Source organism: Polypterus senegalus, chromosome 15 (assembly GCF_016835505.1).
Source record: "Polypterus senegalus isolate Bchr_013 chromosome 15, ASM1683550v1, whole genome shotgun sequence".
NCBI classification, from domain to species: Eukaryota; Metazoa; Chordata; class Cladistia; order Polypteriformes; family Polypteridae; genus Polypterus; species Polypterus senegalus.
In genome coordinates, this window is record NC_053168.1 from 78,497,457 (window position 1) to 78,518,906 (window position 21,450).

The 21,450-nt window shown below is 38.7% G+C and overlaps 1 protein-coding gene across 1 annotated transcript in view; it reads right to left on the reverse strand.

The window, feature by feature from the left end:
* Positions 1–2,129: 2,129 nt before the first annotated feature.
* LOC120516140 (serum paraoxonase/arylesterase 2-like) overlaps positions 2,130–21,450 on the reverse strand; it is a 43,020-nt gene continuing 23,699 nt past the window's right edge. Inside the window, exons 5-9 of the mRNA XM_039737599.1 lie at positions 18,548–18,680; positions 17,275–17,475; positions 14,320–14,401; positions 2,930–3,058; positions 2,130–2,792 (exon numbers count right to left, since the gene is read on the reverse strand). Coding sequence (XP_039593533.1) covers positions 2,631–2,792; positions 2,930–3,058; positions 14,320–14,401; positions 17,275–17,475; positions 18,548–18,680 — 707 coding nt within the window. The 3' untranslated portion in view covers positions 2,130–2,630. The remainder of the gene's footprint in view (positions 2,793–2,929; positions 3,059–14,319; positions 14,402–17,274; positions 17,476–18,547; positions 18,681–21,450) is intronic.

The window sequence follows — 21,450 nt, forward strand, 5'->3', positions numbered from 1 at the left end:
CTGCGGCCCTCCAGGACTGTGATTGAGGACCCCTGTAATAGAGGAAGTGAAATGAAGATAGGAGTTGGGGCGAGATCAAAATTAAGCAGATTTAGGTAACAATGCTGAATTTTCCCCCAACTCGAAAGGCTTTAATGTGAAATGTTCTAATGTGAAGCTCATAAATCTCACAACATGAAAACATTCCTTTATGACTAGTTTGCTACCTGACATATCCTTGCTAGTATTATAAATAGGTGTTTTCAACCTAATTGAAAATGGTCAGTATTTTGACAATGAGAAATTAAAATACAGCTATTGCCATATTTCATGAATCCAACAAGTACTGTAAGCTACCATCATGAGAGAAAACATAATTAAGTGTTTTCAAAAGCTAACATTACATTGTGAAATGCTTCAAACTTCCTAGAAATAAAGTGCCACTCAGAATACTCTTTTCAGCTTTAATTTAACACAGCTTTATTGTTGGCACCTTTTTTCCTTGCACTTTAACCAGTTTTTGGAAAACATGAAAATACATTTTCAATTAAGAATGCAGAAATATTTTCTAATGCGGCTGCACATTCCTATGACATTTTCTCTCCAATTTTTCCCCAGTAGTTTTCATAAAAAAATTCCAGGTTTTCTACAGACCCTAAAGCATTTCCTACACCCAAGAGATTTTAAATGCTTCTAAACTCAGTAGGTAAAATTGTATCTTCACTGCTCCACAAAGTTGGTGATGTAATCTGCTGTATGTGAGGCAGACACATCCCCAGAGTTCTTGATAATGTCCACATTATGCAACTAAATATGTTATTGTATTCTGCACACATGACAATGCAGCTGCCTCTACTACAACTACTGTGAATGAATTTCATTTCAAATAACATATCAGTGAAAACTGTAACAAGCTAGACATGGAGAAAAGAACAACAATTTGCAAATTGATATTGGATCGTCTTATCAATCTCAAATAGGAGGGTGACTTATCTGAACATTATATGTGGTGATATGTTTACTTATATTGTCCTCTACCTTGGAATTGATAGAATCTTAATCAGAACTGAAGAGCATGAATCATATCATTATCTTTATCATGGCAAATTAGGCGGAGGTCTTCTCCACAAAGTGGACAGACATTTTTAACCCAATTGTCGTGCTATCTTTGGCTGGGTGCTCATCTACACATCAGGTCTTGTGGAAACTGGAATCTGCTTCTGTACTGTTTACCAATAAATCATGCAACAATGGTGCTGAACTCTTGTGCAAGATAATGACATGTATCTGTAATTTTGCTTTTACTTTCTGTGTTCATTATGCTTTTGTTCTAGTGTGAATAAATTAATATTTCATAGCTGAAGTACTAGTCATCATTTAGCACCTGTCACAACAAATAGTAGGTAAAATGAAAACTCTCTTCAATGTACTTTATTCTTTAATGTACATTAGCGCTACATTAAAACACATATATCCTTGAATCAGGGTGGCACGGTGGCGCAGTGGTAGCGCTGCTGCCTCGCAGTTAGGAGACCCGGGTTCGCTTCCCGGGTCCTCCCTGCGTGGAGTTTGCATGTTCTCCCGTGTCTGCGTGGGTTTCCTCCGGGTGCTCCGGTTTCCTCCCACAATCCAAAGACATGCAGGTTAGGTGGATTGGCGATTCTACATTGACCCTAGTGTGTGCTTGGTGTGTGGGTGCGTTTGTGTGTTTCCTGCGGTGGGTTGGCACCCTGCCCAGGATTGGCTCCAGCAGACCCCCGTGACCCTATTCGGATTCAGCGGGTTATAAAATGGATGGATGGATCCTTGAATCAGTGTTGCATGAGCTGGATACAGTTTTGATATAAAAAAAATAAGCCATTTTTTCCATATAATGTAATCTACCATTACTTGGTCAGAGGTCAGAGATGTGTAAGAAACAGCTAAATGCACAATGTATTCATCATTAAATCTACACTCCAAAGTACAATCCTAGTTTGTTCAATAGTTAATTTCAAAACGAAAAGATTACATTTAACTGGTGTTACCAACAGTTTTAAAATGTACTAATGGAAACCATATGAACTCTTTTTAGAGAAAGGATTTTATTAGTTAAAAAAAAAAAATTTGGAAAAAACTGCTTTATAGAAATTATAAACAACGTTAACAGCTTACAGGCATTCACATATTTATTTAGGGAAATGTGCTTGGTACATTGGGGATTTTAGGTTGTAAATTAAATAGATTATTGAGGTTTGAAAAAAAAAATTCATGTAAAACACTTGTAAATAAATAATTATATACTTTGTAATACTGACTAAACAGGACAAAGTGTAATTTTAAAATGAACAGTGACATGAATGTAAGTGAAGGACATTGTTACTTACAGTTTTACAAATCTTACATAGAAAAGAAGGAACTGCAGGATCAAATTACATTCAGATGCACAAAGGGCAAAAAATGTCTTGCTTCGACTGCATTATTCTTCCATAATAATGTATACTACAATCTCTCAATTCAAAGAAATGGGATATGCAAAAATCTGAAAATTATATAGCCAATGAAGTTAAACTCTGTGATTCTCACTAACTGATAAGCTTTAAAACATGAATACTTACCCACCATCCCCAACCCTTCACATTGAAAAAGTATATTGTGTACTAATCATTTGACTAATGTAAATCACAGCATAGGGCTTTATGAAAGACTGTCCCAATGAGGACTTTTCCATCATAATTCACAGCAACTGATGATCCTTGAAGCACACTGCCATTGTCTGCATACTCCTGGATCACTACTGGCTTCTCAGAATGAATGTTCTTAATTCGCAAGATCTAGATATAAGGATTAGATATTTTAAGGTTTAAATGGTGTATTATAACAGAGCAGCAGCAATTATACAGGAAAAAATGAAATTCACTAACAGTGTTGATGGATATAAATGAACCATAGCACACACAAAACTGCTCACCTCAGAACCTGGAGGATCATCCTTATTATAAAAGGAAAATTTCCAACCATTGGGGTGGCATCCAATCCACAGGTCCCCAGTTTCATGATCTACATGAATATTATCAGGTAAACTGCCAACATTAATTACCTATAAATAAATAAACCAACAAGAAAACAGAGTGTCTTAAAGAGTAGACCACTTAATTTATAAACTTGATAAATACAGCAGAAAACTTAATAGATGCATACCATATATACAGTAAGTCACTGAATAATGTAAATAGTCAGTAAAGTACACCAAGTCATAAGAAGCACAGAATTTACTAAGAAAAGGAACACTTGTATTTGCTTAGTGGTTTCAACTGAAGTTGTATGCAAAACAATGATTATTTGTTCCAGGATTGCAGGACCGTTCATTTCCTAGTGAGCTCCGCCTGCATGCATAAAACATTTTCAGGAAATGGCATGCCTGACTAGAAGACTGGCACCTCTACTGAAGAGCCTGTCATTTTCACAGCACTCTTCTCTATTTTAATATTACCAACTTACAGTATGGTTTAAACTGGACCCTTAGCTATGCAGGTGCTTGTTCTGATGAAAGTGTCTTGGGCTAAAAACTGACATTGTAAAAATTAAATTTGAACAAATGTAATGTGATACTTTCTAAGCATCTGTTGCCATGTGGCAATGAAATGAAATCAATTTGAAATACCTTTACATGCAAAAATTAGTAATGCATGAGCTTAACTGATGTTAAAATATATGGAAAGAGAGTAATTTGCTGAAAGTACTTTAGGTACAATTTTATGTGTTGTGTTCTGTTGTAGTTTACACTCACCTAAAGGATCATTAGGAACACCATACTAATACGGTGTTTGACCCCCTTTCGCCTTCAGAACTGCCTTAATTCTACGTGGCATTGATTCAAGAAGGTGCTGAAAGCAATCTTTAGAAATGTTGGCCCATATTGATAGGATAGCATCTTGCAGTTGATGGAGATTTGTGGGATGCACATCCAGGGCACGAAGCTCCCGTTCCACCACATCCCAAAGATGCTCTATTGGGTTGAGATCTGGTGACTATGAGGGGCCATTTTAGTACAGTGAACTCAATTGTCACGTTCAAGAAACCAATTTGAAATGATTCGAGCTTTGTGACATGGTGCATTATCCTGCTGGAAGTAGCCATCAGAGGATGGGTACATGGTGGTCATGAAGGGATGGACATGGTCAGAAACAATGCTCAGGTAGCCGGTGGCATTTAAACGATGCCCAATTGGCACTAAGGGGCCTAAAGTGTGCCAAGAAAACATCTCCCACACCATTACACCACCAGCCTGCACAGTGGACATGATGGATCCATGTTCTCATTATGTTTACGCCAAATTCTGACTCTACCATTTGAATGTCTCAAAGGAAATCGAGACTCATCAGACCAGGCAACATTTTCCCAGTCTTCAACTGTCCAATTTTGGTGAGCTCGTGCAAATTGTAGCCTCTTTTTCCTATTTGTAGTGGAGATGAGTGGTACCCGGTGGGGTCTTCTGCTGTTGTAGCCCATCCGCCTCAAGGTTGTGCGTGTTGTGGCTTCACAAATGCTTTGCTGCATACCTCGGTTGTAACGAGTGGTTATTTCAGTCAAAGTTGCTCTTCTATCAGCTTGAATCAGTCGGTCCATTCTCCTCTGACCTCTAGCATCAACAAGGCATTTTCGCCCACAGGACTGCCGCATACTGGATGTTTTTCCCTTTTCACACCATTCTTTGTAAACCCTAGAAATGGTTGTGCGTGAAAATCCCAGTAACTCAGCAGATTGTGAAATACTCAGACCGGCCTGTCTGGCAACAACAACCATGCCACGCTCAAAATTGCTTAAATCACCTTTCTTTCCCATTCTGACATTCAGTTTGGAGTTCAGGAGATTGTCTTGACCAGGACCACACCCCTAAATGCATTGAAGCAACTGCCATGTGATTGGTTGATTAGATAATTGCATTAATGAGAAATTGAACAGGTGTTTCTAATAATCCTTTAGGTGAGTGTATTTTAGACTTTGGACAGTTAACCACAAGGCAGTGGGAGGAAGGTGAAACAGATGACAGGTACATTTTGCGAGTTGGGCTTTTGTTTTATTAAGTCTGGTGAACAAAAAGTCTCTTTTGAAAAGCAACTTTCAAGTGGGTGTTAATGCAACAAGCTGGATAAGGAGCTGAACTCTAACACACAAGGTTGAAAGTTGGATCAGGTTCTGCCTCACAGTGTGTGGCCCGGTGCAATGTCATTTATCTAACCTTTGCTCCAATAGTAGAACATGAATGGAAAATGTCTTAGAATGGGATTTTCTACAGAAATACTCATTTTTCTTTTATCAGTAGGCCTAGTAAGTCAGAGAATGCCTTGGAAACAAAAATGTGTCTACAATACAAATCTGCATCTTGAAAAATAAAAAAAATGCAATAAACAACGGTTTTAATTCATAAGGCTGGCTCTTTTTCAATGCTCCATTTTAAATGGAATTCAGACTTGTGTCTTACTCTCCATGTAAAGAGCAATCATAGCCATCTCAGCTTCTTGAAGTTTTGCGGTTTGCCTGTTCAAGCTATTGGCTGCAAGTGCTCATCTTGAAATAAGTTCACTTTATTTTAGCCTTGATACACCACATAAGACAAGTCAGATTTCCGCAATAAATATTTACGTTCATGGGACGTTTTAGCACAGCACGAGTTGTCACCTTAAGATTTCTGTCAGAAAGAGAAGAGCAGTTAGATCTTTTACTGTAATTATTGATAAAGTTTTCACAGATAAAAACTGCAAAGGACTCATAGAAGGAACTAAATATTTATGTTTTCAGTAATGATCTTTAGACTAACAAATTAAAATGTATTATACTGACCTGAACACATCTCAGAAATGCCAAACTGACATCAGGTAACTTCCGCTGTCTAGCTATGTCAGGCCTATACTTTATATTTTTTTTTACCTTTGCTTTAGTTGTTTGGATTTATTCTGTGAAATTTTAAAAAGGAATCAAAAAAAGTGTACAGAACAAGGATAAAATATAATTACTAACTGGCAATGTTCAATACGACTTAGAAATGGGCTACAACATGTAAGCCAATATCAAGTAAGGTGGCAGACACAGACTTCCTCTACAGTATCAACTCCTACAAGTAAGGAGTAAAAAGCAGTCAAAACAAAATTGGTTCTTCAGTAACTCCATATGTATCCCATATGTCAATAATGGACTTTTAATATTTGATGATGTTAACATGCAAATAACACCTCCTTATGATATTGCTGAAGATTATATTGCAAAAATACCTGATACATGAAAATAAGTGTCCAATATATAATCACCTACCTGATTTTAAAATAAAATTCTAAAAGCCATGCATAGGCAAACTTCTACTGAAAGCAGGTCCATAGAGAAGTATTAGTTATTGTGTAATTATTGGTTACTTAAAAGGATTACTTTTTTGTTAACTCAAGTTCATGCTTTTGGCTGACAAACTCTTGTATGCTTATCACTATTGTTGTTTGGGCACTGCTGTGCCTAAAGATTTCATATTTACACAGTGTCTTATGTGCCATGTGCTGCTATAAATATACATGAATTATCAAACTAGTTATTAATGAAGATGTAAAGTAGTTAACAATATACTGTATGTTTAAAAGGACACTATTAATTGCCTGTGCAGGGTACAGTGAAATTTTTACCTGTATGATTTTATATCTGATTCTTACCTATGTTGTTAGAATTCATAGTGAATTTAAATGATACAGGATTAAAAAACTGGATGATCATAGCTTGCAGTGTACTGTATGGCAGCAGTAGTACAGTGATAGGTAGGGTCTGGCGTGCAGTTCCCCCTTTGGCCTGACAGTTAACAGAGACTGACGGTTAATCGAGTGATGAATAATCAAGGTTTTACTGTATATAAATGAATGACCCCTTCCTGCATTTGCACAGGCAACACATCTCTTGGCATTATAAGATGGCTAAGCTTACTCAGACACAAAAACAGCAATGGGTCTTTGTAAATCTCAACAGTTCTGATGAATAGACTGCTAGGCCGTATACAAACAGACTTTAAAAACTGGTTATTTTTGTATGAATTTAGTCACTTGAATAGAAAAAACTATTCTTGGCAGCTGTAGTGCAGCACCTCTCTGCTAACCCACCCACATTTACACGTCAGCTGTTGATCAGCTCAGAAGGATATATGGATTTTGTTATTGTCAAATCAGCCAACACTCACAAGTGAAGTCATTAGCATGGGGTAGTAGATGAAAAGCATGAACAGAAGTTTCTGCACAGATACACTGCTCACATAAGTGGTCTGCTTCTAACTTCCTGAAAATGTTTTGCTTAATAAATGGCCAGCTTTATAGACACAGGTTGGGGACCATGCACTGGTACAGTGGGTTTCCGCACCCATCGTATGACATATCAGCTTGGGATCCTGGTTGGCAACCCTCCAGGCAGACACGCAGTCAAGTCCCACCCTCCGGAAATGACTTTCTATCTGCCGCAGCCATATGTTTTGTGGGCATCCCCTTGCCCTGGTCCAGCCACTCGGGTCCACAACAATGAGGATCCTGCGAGCTGGATCACCCTCAGGGAATTGCGCCACATGGCCATAGTGCCCTCACAATGCAGGTAAAGTGTCTCATTTGGGACTCCATGAGCAACCACTCAATTGACACAAAGTCAAACCAGTGGCACCCAAGGATTTTCTGAAGAGACACAGTATCGAAGTAGTCCAGTTCATAGACATAAAAACATGAATAAAAAGAACACGTTACATGTAGCCTACGATGCTAATAGGACATGTCTTGAATCACTGGCTGTAGTAGAACTTTATTATATGTAATCAGTGTTTTAAAAGAACTACATACAGAAAGAATTACATTTGTACAATAGCAAAAATGGAATAAAAACTGTACAGATAAACATAGCTTTAATTTGTCTTACAACAAAACAAAGCCAAGGATCTAATACCCAACTGCATCCAAGTTAGACATAAAGTTTGTGATAAATATACTAAGGCAACAAGAACATATTTCTTTTATTAAAAGACACTGAAGAGTTGTTGTGTGTGTATGGGGGTGAGTGTTATATGGAGGCTTAACATGTATAATTCAAATATTGTTTGCTTATATGACACATATTGAAAAGTCAGCCATTGTACAACACAGTGTGATGTTTTTCAATATTTTTAAAGCCTGCAAGATATTAAATATGCATGCAATGGTAATAAACACACAATCATTTAACAATGTGTGCAAGTTAAAAGGTTGCAAATATGTATATTCTTTTAGATGATGCTGTTAGAATAGTGCATTTTGCATATCATAATTACAGAGCACATAAAACCTGTTGGTTATACAATAGAGTACTTATTAAGCTAAATACATTGTACTTTTAATGAGGACAAATTGTGTGTGCACATCTTTTAAAAGAGAAATGTGTGGAAACTAAAGGTCTCTAGTAAATTATTTTGGAAACAGTAAATACTTTTATTATGACTGTGGCTCTATGACACTAAAGCCCAATAATACTATGAAAAATATCGTCAGCAATCCTGTTCCACTAATGTGAGCCATTTTAGTTAGGCTGATTTCTCTCATGGGAGGAGCAGTTGTAATGAACAAGGCAGAAAGGATGAAAGGTCCTACATTTAATGATAAACTTCTATATTTCTATGCTATCTGATTATACAGCAGTTTTCCTTTTATGAGTTTATTAGGAAATATTCCACTTCCATTCTCTGTATGGTCTGTGTTCGTTTTTCAGGGATTAAATATTTTTGCTTATTAATGCTGAAAATGCATGTAAAATGTAATTTCTGCTAAAAGAATACTTCCAACTAAAGAACATTTTGAGAGAGTGTAATGTTGCAGCCAGACATAGGAGGATGTGTGTGCATTTAGCATTTAACTGTGCTTATTGCTTGCTTACAGTGCATCCGGAAAGTATTCACAGCGCATCACTTTTTCCACATTTTGTTATGTTACAGCCTTATTCCAAAATGGATTAAATTCATTTTTTTCCTCAGAATTCTGCACACAACACCCCATAATGACAACGTAAAAAAAGTTTACTTGAGATTTTTGCAAATTTATTAAAAATAAAAAAACTGAGAAAGCACATGTACATAAGTATTCACAGCCTTTGCCATGAAGCTCAAAATTGAGCTCAGGTGCATCCCGTTTCCCCTGATCATCCTTGAGATGTTTCTGCAGCTTAATTGGAGTCCACCTGTGGTAAATTCAGTTGATTGGACATGATTTGGAAAGGCACACACCTGTCTATATAAGGTCCCACAGTTGACAGTTCAAGTCAGAGCACAAACCAAGCATGAAGTCAAAGGAATTGTCTGTAGACCTCCGAGATAGGATTGTCTCGAGGCACAAATCTGGGGAAGGTTACAGAAAAATTTCTGCTGCTTTGAAGGTCCCAATGAGCACAGTGGCCTCTGTCATTCGTAAGTAGAAGAAGTTTGAAACCACCAGGACTCTTCCTAGAGCTGGTCGGCCATCTAAACTGAGCAATCGGGGAAGAAGGGCCTTAGTCAGGGAGGTGACCAGGAACCCGATGGTCACTCTGTCAGAGCTCCAGAGGTCCTCTGTGGAGAGAGGAGAACCTTCCAGAAGGACAACCATCTCTGCAGCAATCCACCAATCAGGCCTGTATGGTAGAGTGGCCAAACGGAAGCCACTCCTTTGTAAAAGGCACATGGCAGCCTGCCTGGAGTTTGCCAAAAGGCACCTGAAGGACTCTCAGACCATGAGAAACAAAATTCTCTGGTCTGATGAGACAAAGATTGGACTCTTTGGTGTGAATGCCAGGCGTCACGTTTGGAGGAAACCAGGCACCGCTCACCACCAGGCCAATACCATCCCTACAGTGAAGCATGGTGGTGGCAGCATCATGCTGTGGGGATGTTTTTCAGTGGCAGGAACTGGGAGACTAGTCAGGATAAAGGGAAAGATGACTGCAGCAATGTACAGACACATCCTGGATGAAAACCTGCTCCAGAGCGCTCTTGACCTCAGACTGGGGTGACGATTCATCTTTCAGCAGAACAATGACCCTAAGCACACAGCCAAGATATCAAAGGAGTGGCTTCAGGACAACTCTGTGAATGTCCTTAAGTGGCCCAGCCAGAGCCCAGACTTGAATCCGATTGAACATCTCTGGAGAGATCTTAAAATGACTGTGCACTGACGCTTCCCATACAACCTGATGGAGCTTGAGAGGTGCTGCAAAGAGGAATGGGCGAAACTGGCCAAGGATGGGTGTGCCAAGCTTGTGGCATCTGTGGTCCCTGGCCGGGACGCCCAGGAGGACGAGAGGAGGGCTTGTGCCTCCTCCAGACCGCGAGGGGGCGTCCGTCCTGGTTATGTTGGAGGGCCTCAGGTAGGGGGCTTGGAAGCCCAGCCCTGTAGGGACCCGTGGCCACCGCCAGGCGGCGCCGATGCCGGTTTATCCCGTGTGGTCCTCAGCCGGGGCTGAAGCCCAGCCGGGGCGCCTTGGAGGACCAGAGGAGGGCGTGTGCCTCCTCCAGACCGGAGGGGGCGTCCGTCCTAGTTATGCAGGAGGCCTCGGGTAGGGGGCTTGGAAGCCCAGCCCTGTAGGGACCCGTGGCCACCGCCAGGCGGCGCCCCAGTGCCTATTTATCCCGGGAGCCCGGCACTTCCGCCACACCAGGAAGTGCCTGGGGGAAGACAGGGGACACCCGGACGGCTTCCGGGTGCGCAGCCGGCACTTCTGCCACACAGGGGTGTGGCCAAGTCTAATTGCCGGGAAGCAGCTGGAGCCCATCCGGGTTCCTATAAGAGGGGCCGCCTCCCTCCAATCATTGGTGGATGTCGGGAGGTAGCGAGACAGAGCTGGGGAGAGGATTGGAGGCGGCCAGGAAGAGAAGGCACAAAGACTGTGAGCCCTGGACTTTGGGGGAATCGGTGCAAGAGGCACTGGGGTTGATGCACGAATAATTGTAAATATTGTAAATAAACAGTGTGTTGGGTGAACTTATGATGTCCGTATGTGTGTGTCCGGGCCAACGTTCACACATTATATTCAAAAAGACTTGAGGCTGTAATTGCTGCCTCAAGTAAACTTTTTTCACATTGTCATTATGGAGTGTTGTGTGTAGAATTCTGAGGAAAAAAAGGAATTTAATCCATTTTGGAATAAGGCTGTAACATAACAAAATGTGGAAAAAGTGATGCGCTGTGAATACTTTCCGGATGCACTGTATACTTTTCAATGCTAAAACACAGCTGTTTTGGCCTGTTATAGCAGACATAAAATTATTGGTTCAAACCACATTTATAATGTGTGTATAATGATGCTTTTCTAACACATCACTGGATGAAGTAGCAGTATATGGAGAAATTGTATTGTTTTGCATACATATTATTGAACTCAAAATGTATTTTTACTGAGATTTACATTGTTGATCAAATTATCCTTTGGATATGCTATCATATGAAAAAGTTTAGGAACCCCTCTCAGCCTGCATAATAATTTACTCTACTTTCAAAAAAAAAAAAAAAAAGATAACGGTGGTATGTATTTCATTTCCTAGGAAACATCTGAGTACTGGGGTGTTTTCCGAACAAAGATTTTTTAGTGAAGCAGTATTTAGTTGTACGGAATTAAATCAAATGTGAAAAACTGGCTGTGCAAAAATGTGGGTACCCTTGGAATTTTGCTGATTTGAATGCATGTAACTGCTCAATACTGATTACTTGCAACATCAAATTGGTTGGATTAGCTCGTTAAGCCTTGAACTTCATAGACAGGTGTGTCCAATCATGAGATAAGGTATTTAAAGGTGGTCAATTGCAAGTTTCCTTTTGACTCTCCTCTGAAGAGTGACAGCATGAGATCCTGAAAGCAACTCTCAAAAGATCTGAAAACAATGATTGTTCAGTATCATGGTTTAGGGCACGGGTGGGCAGATTCAGTCCTGGAGGGCCTCAGTGGTTGCAGATTTTTGTTCCAACCCAGTTGCTTAATTAAAAAACAATCCTTGCCAATTAATTTCATGGCGTGTTAGTGCTTTAACTCTGCCATGTCAAGTCATTCTCATATAACTTAGATTTTTTTTTCCTTTCTAAGGATATCATCCAAATGATTTGAAGTCTAAAATAGACAAGTTATTCTAAGTGTATCACTTGTTTCTCTTCACTTTCTTTCTAAGTATTTAATTAAACCCAATAGTGCATGATAAACACACACAGGTGTAAATGGAAACAAGCTAAATGGAGAACTGCTGGTTTCTTTTGTCATTTACATCTTATTGCTAATAATGAGCAATTAAAAACCAAGAATGCAGCTGTCTAAGGCTAAAATAAGCAATAAGGGTTCAAAATCTTATCCAGCGAGACAACTAAAATGAAGCAGAAGTGTTACTTGAGCAATAAGTGCTTCTTATTAAGTAATTGGGTTGGAGCAAAAACCTGCAACCACTGTGGCCCTCCAGGACTGAATCTGCTCACCCCTGGTTTAGGGAAGGCTACAAAAACCTCTCTCAGAGGTTTAAACTGTCAGTTTCAACTGTAAGGAATGTAATCAGGAAATGGAAGGCCACAGGCACAGTTGCTGTTAAACCCAGGTCTGGCAAGCCAAGAAAAATACAGGAGCGGCATATGCGCAGGATTGTGAGAATGGTTACAGACAACCCACAGATCACCTCCAAAGACCTGCAAGAACATCTTGCTGCAGATGGTGTATCTGTACATCGTTCAACAATTCAGCACTATTTGCACAAAGAACATCTGTATGGCAGGGTGATGAGAAAGAAGCCCTTTCTGCACTCACGCCACAAACAGAGTCGCTTATTGTATGCAAGTGCTCATTTAGACAAGTCAGGTTCATCTTAGAACAAAGTGCTTTGGACTAATGAGACAAAAATTTAATTATTTGGTCATAATAAAAAGTGCTTTGCATGACGGAAAAACACTTGCTACCTACTGTCAAATTTGGTGGAGGTTCCATCATGCTGTGGGGCTGTGGGGCTAATTCAGGGACTGAGGCCCTTGTTAAAGTCAAGGGTCAGATGAATTCAACCCAATATCAACATATTCTTCAGGATAATGTTCAAGCATCAGTCACAAAGTTGAAGTTTTGCAGGGGTTGGATATTCCAACAAGACAATGACCCAAAACACAGTTCGAAATCTAGAAAGGCATTCATGTAGAGGGAGAACTACAATGTTCTGGAATGGCCATCAAAGTCCCCTAACTTGAATATCATCGAAAATCTATTTGATGATTTGAAGCGAGCTGTCCGTGCTCGGCAGCCATCAAATTTAATTGAACTGGAGAGATTTTATATGGAAGACTGGTCAAAAATACCTCCATCCAGAATCCAGACACTCATCAAAGGCTATAGGAGGCATCTAGAGGCTGTTATATTTGCAGGACGATGCTCAACTAAGTATTGATGTAACATCTCTGTTGGGGTGCCCAAATTTATGCACCTGTCTAATTTTGTTATGATGAATATTGCATATCTTCTGTTAATCCAATAAACTTAATGTCACTGCTGAAATACTACTGTTTCCATAAGGCATGTCATATACTAAAAGGAAGTTACTACTTTGAAAGCTCAGCCAATGATAAACAAAAATCCAAAGAATTGAGAGGGGTTCCCAAACTTTTTCATATGACTGCATGAAACATTTAATTTATAGCATGTTAAACTGCAACCAGTTTCTTTTGTTGCTCTCACGTAGAGACTAGTTTCTCTAATTGTTTTGTTTTATTTGCGTAACATTTTTTTTTCTGTCTTAAATTATCGTGTACCGAACTCTTATTATTGAAAGTGAAATATTTAATTTTAGCCACTCACCCTGCAAGTCGTGGTTGTAGGGTTAACAAGGTATTACAGATATTTTCTGTGCAGTAATGTGTCGTTTAATTACATTTTTCATGTTTACACCTAATTTTATTATTGAACTTTGTTTTAATGTACGAACAATAGAGTGGTTTGATATGGAATAAAAATTTGAAAACCTATAATTTCTGTACTTAATTTACAGAAAATAAACAGTTCAGAGATTGAATTTAATATGTGGCAGAGAAGTTTATAAACAATTAGATGATAACAACTTGTCTGTCTCTCTCTCTCTGTGTAACCCACCGACCCCATTCTACATTTACTCATACATGGCTTTTTGGTTTTGTGTTCACTTAAGTGTTACCCTGTAACTTCTTATGTACCACAGGTTCAAAACCACTAGCCTACAGAATGCAGCTATGGAAACTGAGAAAATCCTGAACCTGTGGTCATTACATATAAATATATTTTAAGGTTTTTTTTAATAAACTTTATGCAAGATTAATTAATAATTTTTATTGAAAAGCCAAGAGGACAATGGACAGTCAAACTTACCTTCACACGTGTCAAAGTCTTATTGTCTTGAATCTCCAATACATGCACAATACTATCAAGAAGGTCAGCAACATAAATATATCTGAAAGAAAATTCAATAAGAAATATTAAAAGTTAAATATTTTTGAAGAAGGGTTCTTAATTTCTCCCAAATTAGTGGCAAGCGCTCATTTACCCTGGACATTGATTCATGCCTTATTTTTAGGAATAAACACTGCCCCATAAAAACCCAAAACAATACTGAAAAACAATGACTGAAAGCAATACCAAGCCCTGGTAAAAGACATACACAAAGGCTACCTTTTTTAAAAAAAAAAAAAAAAAAGGAATCTCTTCTCCAAAATTCGTTATTAACTTGAGTTAAATAATAGTTTTTAAAAATTAAACGACAAATGCTATTCACAGGTAGATAATAGCAGTTCTTCCTTAAAGCTGTGTATGACTAGTCTTAAATAAGTTAGGGAAACAGAGTGACATTTTCTCTAGTCTTTGTCAGCTTTTTATGATTAAAAAGTTGCAAGTGTATAGCTAGTTCATTTCAAAACACATTAGGAGGCTGGTGATGGATGACAACTTAACAGTTTCACAAGAACACAATATGCAGCTCATATTTGCTTTGTTGATTTACTACCATTCCCATATCTTTGGACATACTTCTTTTAACTGTCTAATAATTCTGTGGTACACTTCTTGACTAACATATCACCTCTAACCATATTTCTGTTACCATATACCGTAGATTTGAGTGTATGCCAAAACATAGGCCAAATAGTAGCAATCTTCTTGAGAAAAGAAAAAAAAAGTCTACCTCTAAATCATCCCATATTTATAAGCACATACATACATACATACCAGGTGTATACACTACTACCTCAGCATATCTGTATTCTTAAGGTTCCAAGCCTAAATAAAACTAGCGTGGGATGTCGAGCCTAGCTCCTCTCTGAACATTTCAGATTTAATTACATCTGTCTTGTAGTTCACCACTTCCACATTATACATAGCATTAACACATCTGCATTTGTACCAAATTGATTTCATTACAAAATGCTACAATAGCTGATTAGACTATAAGCTGAGATGACGACCTGCTTCTAAACTGAGCGATAATTCCTACCAGATAAGAAGAGAAAGCAAATAAATTGGTAAATGTCCAGACAGGAGAGACTGATATCTTGGTAAATCCTGAGCCCTAAAACCAGAATAATTTGTAAATGGTGACTTTACTGCTTTTGGGCAGCAATATTATTCTACCCTCTCTGCCAGATTTGTCACTTCTCATTTAGAGTTACATCAAGGCAGTATCTTGGGTAACTTGGAGCATGACAATTGGACGAGTCCTATTACACCACTATGAAAGGCATCAATATCGTTAAAGCCATGGGCACTAAAACAATCTTAGAAAGTATCTACCTCCTTTCTCAATGCTCATTGGTCAATGATACAGCTTCTTTTTATTTATTTTTTTCCTTACACCATGCAGGCATTCGTCTAACAACTGTACTGGGAATAAGATGTTTAAAAAGCATCCCACCAATAAGAAATTCTTGGTATGTTCTTTTTTCAAATGTGAATCAAATGTGTAAACTAACAAAAAACACAACACATATACTAGTACTAGGCTGACCCGCCTTCTAAGGCGACCGACTTTTAAGTTGACCACTTCTTAAGGCAATTCAATATGTACATCAATTTGATATTTTATACAAACTCATTAATTTGGTTATATTGCATTTGAGCAGTATTACTTTAATACTCGTAGTTTGTTATTTTTGTGATGAAATTTAAACTTTTTTTCTATATTGAGGTCGCCCTTTTGAACCCCCCTGATATTTACTACGTGGTGAGGCATTTGTAGTCCATCAACATTAATTATTTCCAGAGACATAATTTTGTCTATTTTTCCAGCACATCGCGCACAAAATCAAGGGAACGATGGGAGCACCAGAACTCTGCTCACATCATGTCGCTTCGTACCGCAAGCTGCAAGTAGTAAGTCTGTGATAAGTGGAATACCGCTACACTTTCCACTCACGGGACGGAAGGACAATCCCGGCTGCTTTTATATAGTAAGAAAGAAGAAGATATCGCACAGTCTGGAGCAGAAAATCATCTTTTACCTGGAAAAACGAAACTACAAATCCCATCGTGCATTGCAAAATGGATGGGGCGTGTGTGAAACTCCGCGCCTGCGTAGCACTCACGGGACGGAAGGACACCCGACAGCTTTTATATAGAAGGATAGGAGGGGGATTACTAGGATACAATACAGGAAAACATCCAGTTTGTGGGCATCAGGATTAATTTTATATGTTCAATCACAGGGCTATTTGTTTTGTAAACAAAATCAAGACTGTTTCCCTTGTTAACCAAGACTTATCTAAGCTGGTTGTTACATTTTACAGTATAAAGGAATACCTTTTGTAAGTTACATATTTAAGAGATTTTATTTTGTTATATGGCTAGGATGAAAAAAAAGTTACAACCTTTTACAAAAAAAAAAAAATTCAAGTATCCTCCGAGAGGAAAGGCCTTCACCTTAATAACCAAAACTGATAACACATACATATTCCCTTGTTAAGCACATGACAGCATGGGCCCATTAACATGCTGTTTTCTCAACAAACTATTATAACTACATATATTATAATTGTAATGGTACTAAACAAAACATGTTAAAAATGCTTTGGTTTATGCTAATTCACCATTGAGAAACAGGTAAAACATTGTTTGTTGCTTCTTGGATAATGCAGGAGTACACTTTGGTTTTGAGCGTGGGAAAGATGCTATATAAATAAAATGTATTATTAATCAAAACTACTGAACAAAGCATCTACAATAATACATGTCAATACTGCAACCCCCAGATTAACTTCAGGAGACATTTGATTATTGTGAATCATAAAATAATAATCAAATGTGGAATTACTTTTTTTAAAAACAAAGTAAACATACCTTCCATCAGGAGAGATGTTAATTCCATTTGCAAACCCAAAGTCTGCTGCAGCACTTATCACTTCTCCTGGACTGTAGTAGATAATATTACACCATGCCAAACCAACAAATTTTTCAAAAATACGTAAAATTGTATCTGTAAAGTAGTGATCACTAGAAGCATAGAAAGTCTCTGGTCCAATTGCTACTATATCATTCACACTGCAATCAAATGAACAAAATGGAAAATTTAGAATTAGATATTGCAAGATAGGAAAAATGTACTGTATACATTCATCAGTAAAGCACTAACTGACAAAAACAACTACTAACACCTTACATTAAATACAGAAAAAATTATCATTTTAAAGTTGCCACATTAAAGACTGGGGGATATGTATTTTCATTCTTTTAATTTAATAACAATTTAATGAAAGAGAATACAAATACATAGCTGCAGTAAGCAATGCTGCATAAAACGAAACTACAAATTTAGAATTCTGAAGCTGGCAGCATCTCCAGTGGACCTTTAGAATCTTCTCCTGATTTAACTATTTTTAACGGAAATTTTGTAAATGTATTTGCAAATACAATGGTAAAAACAATGAAACAGCTGGAAAGCGCTTACTTTAGGAAAAATATGGGTTGGAGACGGTGCCACTGACCAGAAAGCAGGAGACAGAGCTGGAGGTAGCAGAGTTAAAGATGCTAAGATTTACACTGGGTGTGACGAGGTTGAAATGAGTAAATTAGAGGATCAGCTCAAGTTGGACGTTTGGGAGATAAAGTCAGAGTGGTGAGATTGCATTGGTTTGGACATGTGCAGAGGAGAGATGCTGGGTATACTGGGAGAAGGATGCTAAGGATAGAGCTGCCAGGGAAGAGGAAGGCCTAAGAGAAGGTTTATGGATGTGGTGAGAGAGGACATGCAGGTGATGGGTGTAACAGAACAAGATGCAGAGGACAGAAAGATATAAAGAATTCATTGAATGCCTTTGGAAAGAACAAAAGCAATTCCCTACTGCTTGCTTTATTACTGTTAAAGGAAAGAAACAAAAACAAAAAAAATCCACACTTTATTCTAATGTGAGCACGGGACTCAAATAATATTGCCCTCAAATATTCAAAATTACTAGAGGTGGTGTCAGGTTATGTGAAAAGATTGAGTCTCACCCCAAAAGATGCCCAGGACCATGAAAAATTCAGGGAAAAAGGGGGGTTTACACTGGCTAATCATAGGAAATTTGTATACACTCACACACACACACACACATTATTTATGACAAGAACCTACTTAAGCAGCAATTCATGCTTTATAGTTTTCAGGTGAATTAGTGTGTTGTCCTCATCAAGGAATTTGAATAGTTCAATCTGACTTGTAAAATGAGGGTGAAGATGATTGACAACAAACAGGTACACAGTGTCATCTGAAAATTAAAAAATACACAGCATTAGGGAAAACTAGCAACTGGAAAGTAGTACTCAGAATGTCTAGTGTAATGGATAACCAGTATTTCAAAATAGTACCTTTATTCAAATTTAGAATTGAAGGTTTATCAAATGCAAATTTAGTAAGATGAATTCATACAAAGTCATTATATGATAAAAAAAATCATTTAATGTTCATAATGCACTATATGCTTTTACTCTTTAAAATAAGTAATAGTAAACACTTTTGCTATGTGTATAATGTTTTTAAATACAGAAGAAAATCTGTTAAATTGAAAGCAACTGATAAATCAAAAGAGTTTAGGGAACAGTAGACTTGCCTCCGTCCAGTATTAAATCTTTCCAGCAGGATTTGGTCCTAATGAGATCACTTAAATTCATGTGATTCAGGGTAAAGTAATTAGACTAATCCAGACATGAAAAATCACTAACTCATCTCAGATATTTGAAGGTAAGCAAAAAAAAGAAAGATCTCCAAATGCATTTCGTAACTTGCTGCAGCATAAACACAGTTCATTCGCATGCATGAGAGATGCAATTTATTTTATAACTGATTACAGCAATATGAATTATTAGTTTACTTGTTGAAATATATTATGTCTAGCATACATGGACTTTTTCTTTTTTTTGGCTAGTTCCAGTTTCCTTTAACTATCACAACTTACTCCACGAAAACTAGGTAAGAACTCTGCTCTTTACAGACAGGATTAGTGTTCCAGAGAGTGATTACAGCTTTATGTTGGAGTAAAGGCTACAAATCATGTACTACTTTACATAATACGCACATGATCTCACAGGAAGCCAGGTGCACTACCACAGGCTTTAACAAATTACACTGAATCTGGTATAATTTAAGGACAGGCCAATACCAAAACCTAAAAGCAAACCACTCACTGCTATTTTCTTCCTAAACGTCTGTTAAAGAAGTTAAAAAAAACAAAAACATTAAAGGGAAAATAAGAAATAGGGCGTATGTTGTATTATAAAGCTAAGACAAAAAACAATGATGAAAACCAAATACAGTATTGTAAACAACAGAGCAGCAAAATCACTCTCAAAGCAAATTACATAGATGGGCATGTTGAGGAGATGTTGAGTTTCATTTGAATAAGATGTAGCATGGCTCACTCATTTGTACCTCATTCATTGTAATGAATAAGTTTTGGATATGATATTAAACTTCTTTCTGCTCTCCGCGGAAGTAGCTCTGCTGCGGCCACCCTTAGGAAGGCTACTCACATTATGAAGGGGACTGGGAAAAGCCCTCTGGGAGTCTCATCCCAGAGGAGTCAAAATTGTCAGAGAGTCAATGGGGTCAGGCACCTGTTGGGTATCAGAACTGGTGTGGTACTGAGGCATTGCCCGCTGCACAGCAGCATTCGGGTCCCAATTTGAGGCAGCCCATACAGGTAGGCAAGTGGAACATCTTTTCTCTCTGGCATGATGATCATCTGCCTCTGTTGGAAGAGCTTTGTAAACTTTACTGTGGTGGTACTCTCTGAAGTGCGCAGAGCTGAGACTGGCCAGAACTCAAGTTAAGGCATTCTCTTGGTGTCTTGTCTGTTGTCTAAGTGTATGCTCTTTCCATGGTGAGTGATGTCTCGGTGGAGAGACATTTTATTAACAACTTCACTCGGTGGTTTATAAGTGTCCACGAGGTGACACTCCTCTGATAATGGGTGACTTCAATGTGACCACTAGCACTGACAGGGTTGGCTAGGATGATTGTGTTGGTCCCCATGGGTCCAATGGTGAAAGTGGTGCCAATGTCCTTGACTTTGCAAAAGGTCAGGGGCTACAGATCACTGGATCCAGGTTCCAGTGCCCTGAGCTGCATCATTGAACTTGATACTCATATATTGGTGGTGCAGTAAAGGTGATCGATCACATCCTCGTGGGCAGATGCTCTGCACAGCTTTAGGGACTACAGAAGTGCCCAGTTTGTGAATTCTGACCACAGACTTGTTCCTGCTCTGAAGATCCAGCTTAGGTCCAGTAGGCTACCACCTACTATGAGAATAAAGCTAGACCTGGCTAAACTCCAACATCAGGCTGTTTCTAATGAGTTTGCACGCAGTCTGTCTGAGGAACTTGCAGACAGGTGCAACTGCTAATCCTAATGTGATGTGGGAGAGCTTCCGTGACAAGTCTCTGAAAGTTGTGGAGGGTTGTTTTGGTGTTGCTGGTGGTCCCAGAAGGAGTGTTTCATCTCAGAGCACCCTGGATATCCTTGAGCGGATTCGCAGCACACTGTGCTTGATGGCACTCCAATCTGTACTGGGAACTATGAAGGACTGCTACGAGGGCGTGGAGGACAGATAAGGAGGCATTTGTTAGAGAAATCTGTGGGCAAGTAATTCACCATCTATGGTCTAGTGACCCACGTCTCGCTTACAGAGGAATCGTGGCATTACGCACATCCAAATCTGTTCCTCAGAAAGTCGTATTCAGGGCGAGTGATGGAGCGGTACTTATGGATGACAATGCAATTGTGACCCGCTGAGGCTGGCTACTCTCAGCAGCTGCTTAAAGCTGATCCTCCATTTAGGGCATTGGAAATCTCTGGGTCCATGGATCTTGAGACCGACCCTCCAATTACCTGTGAACCACCCAGTCTCACTAAGATTGCCCAGGTGGTGAACCAGCTGAGAGAGGGGAAGGCTGTCGGATCTGTGCTGTCCGGGGTGAACTTCTCTAGGCTGGTGGTATGGCGGTCCTCCTTGCATTGCAAGCAATCTTTGTTTCCAT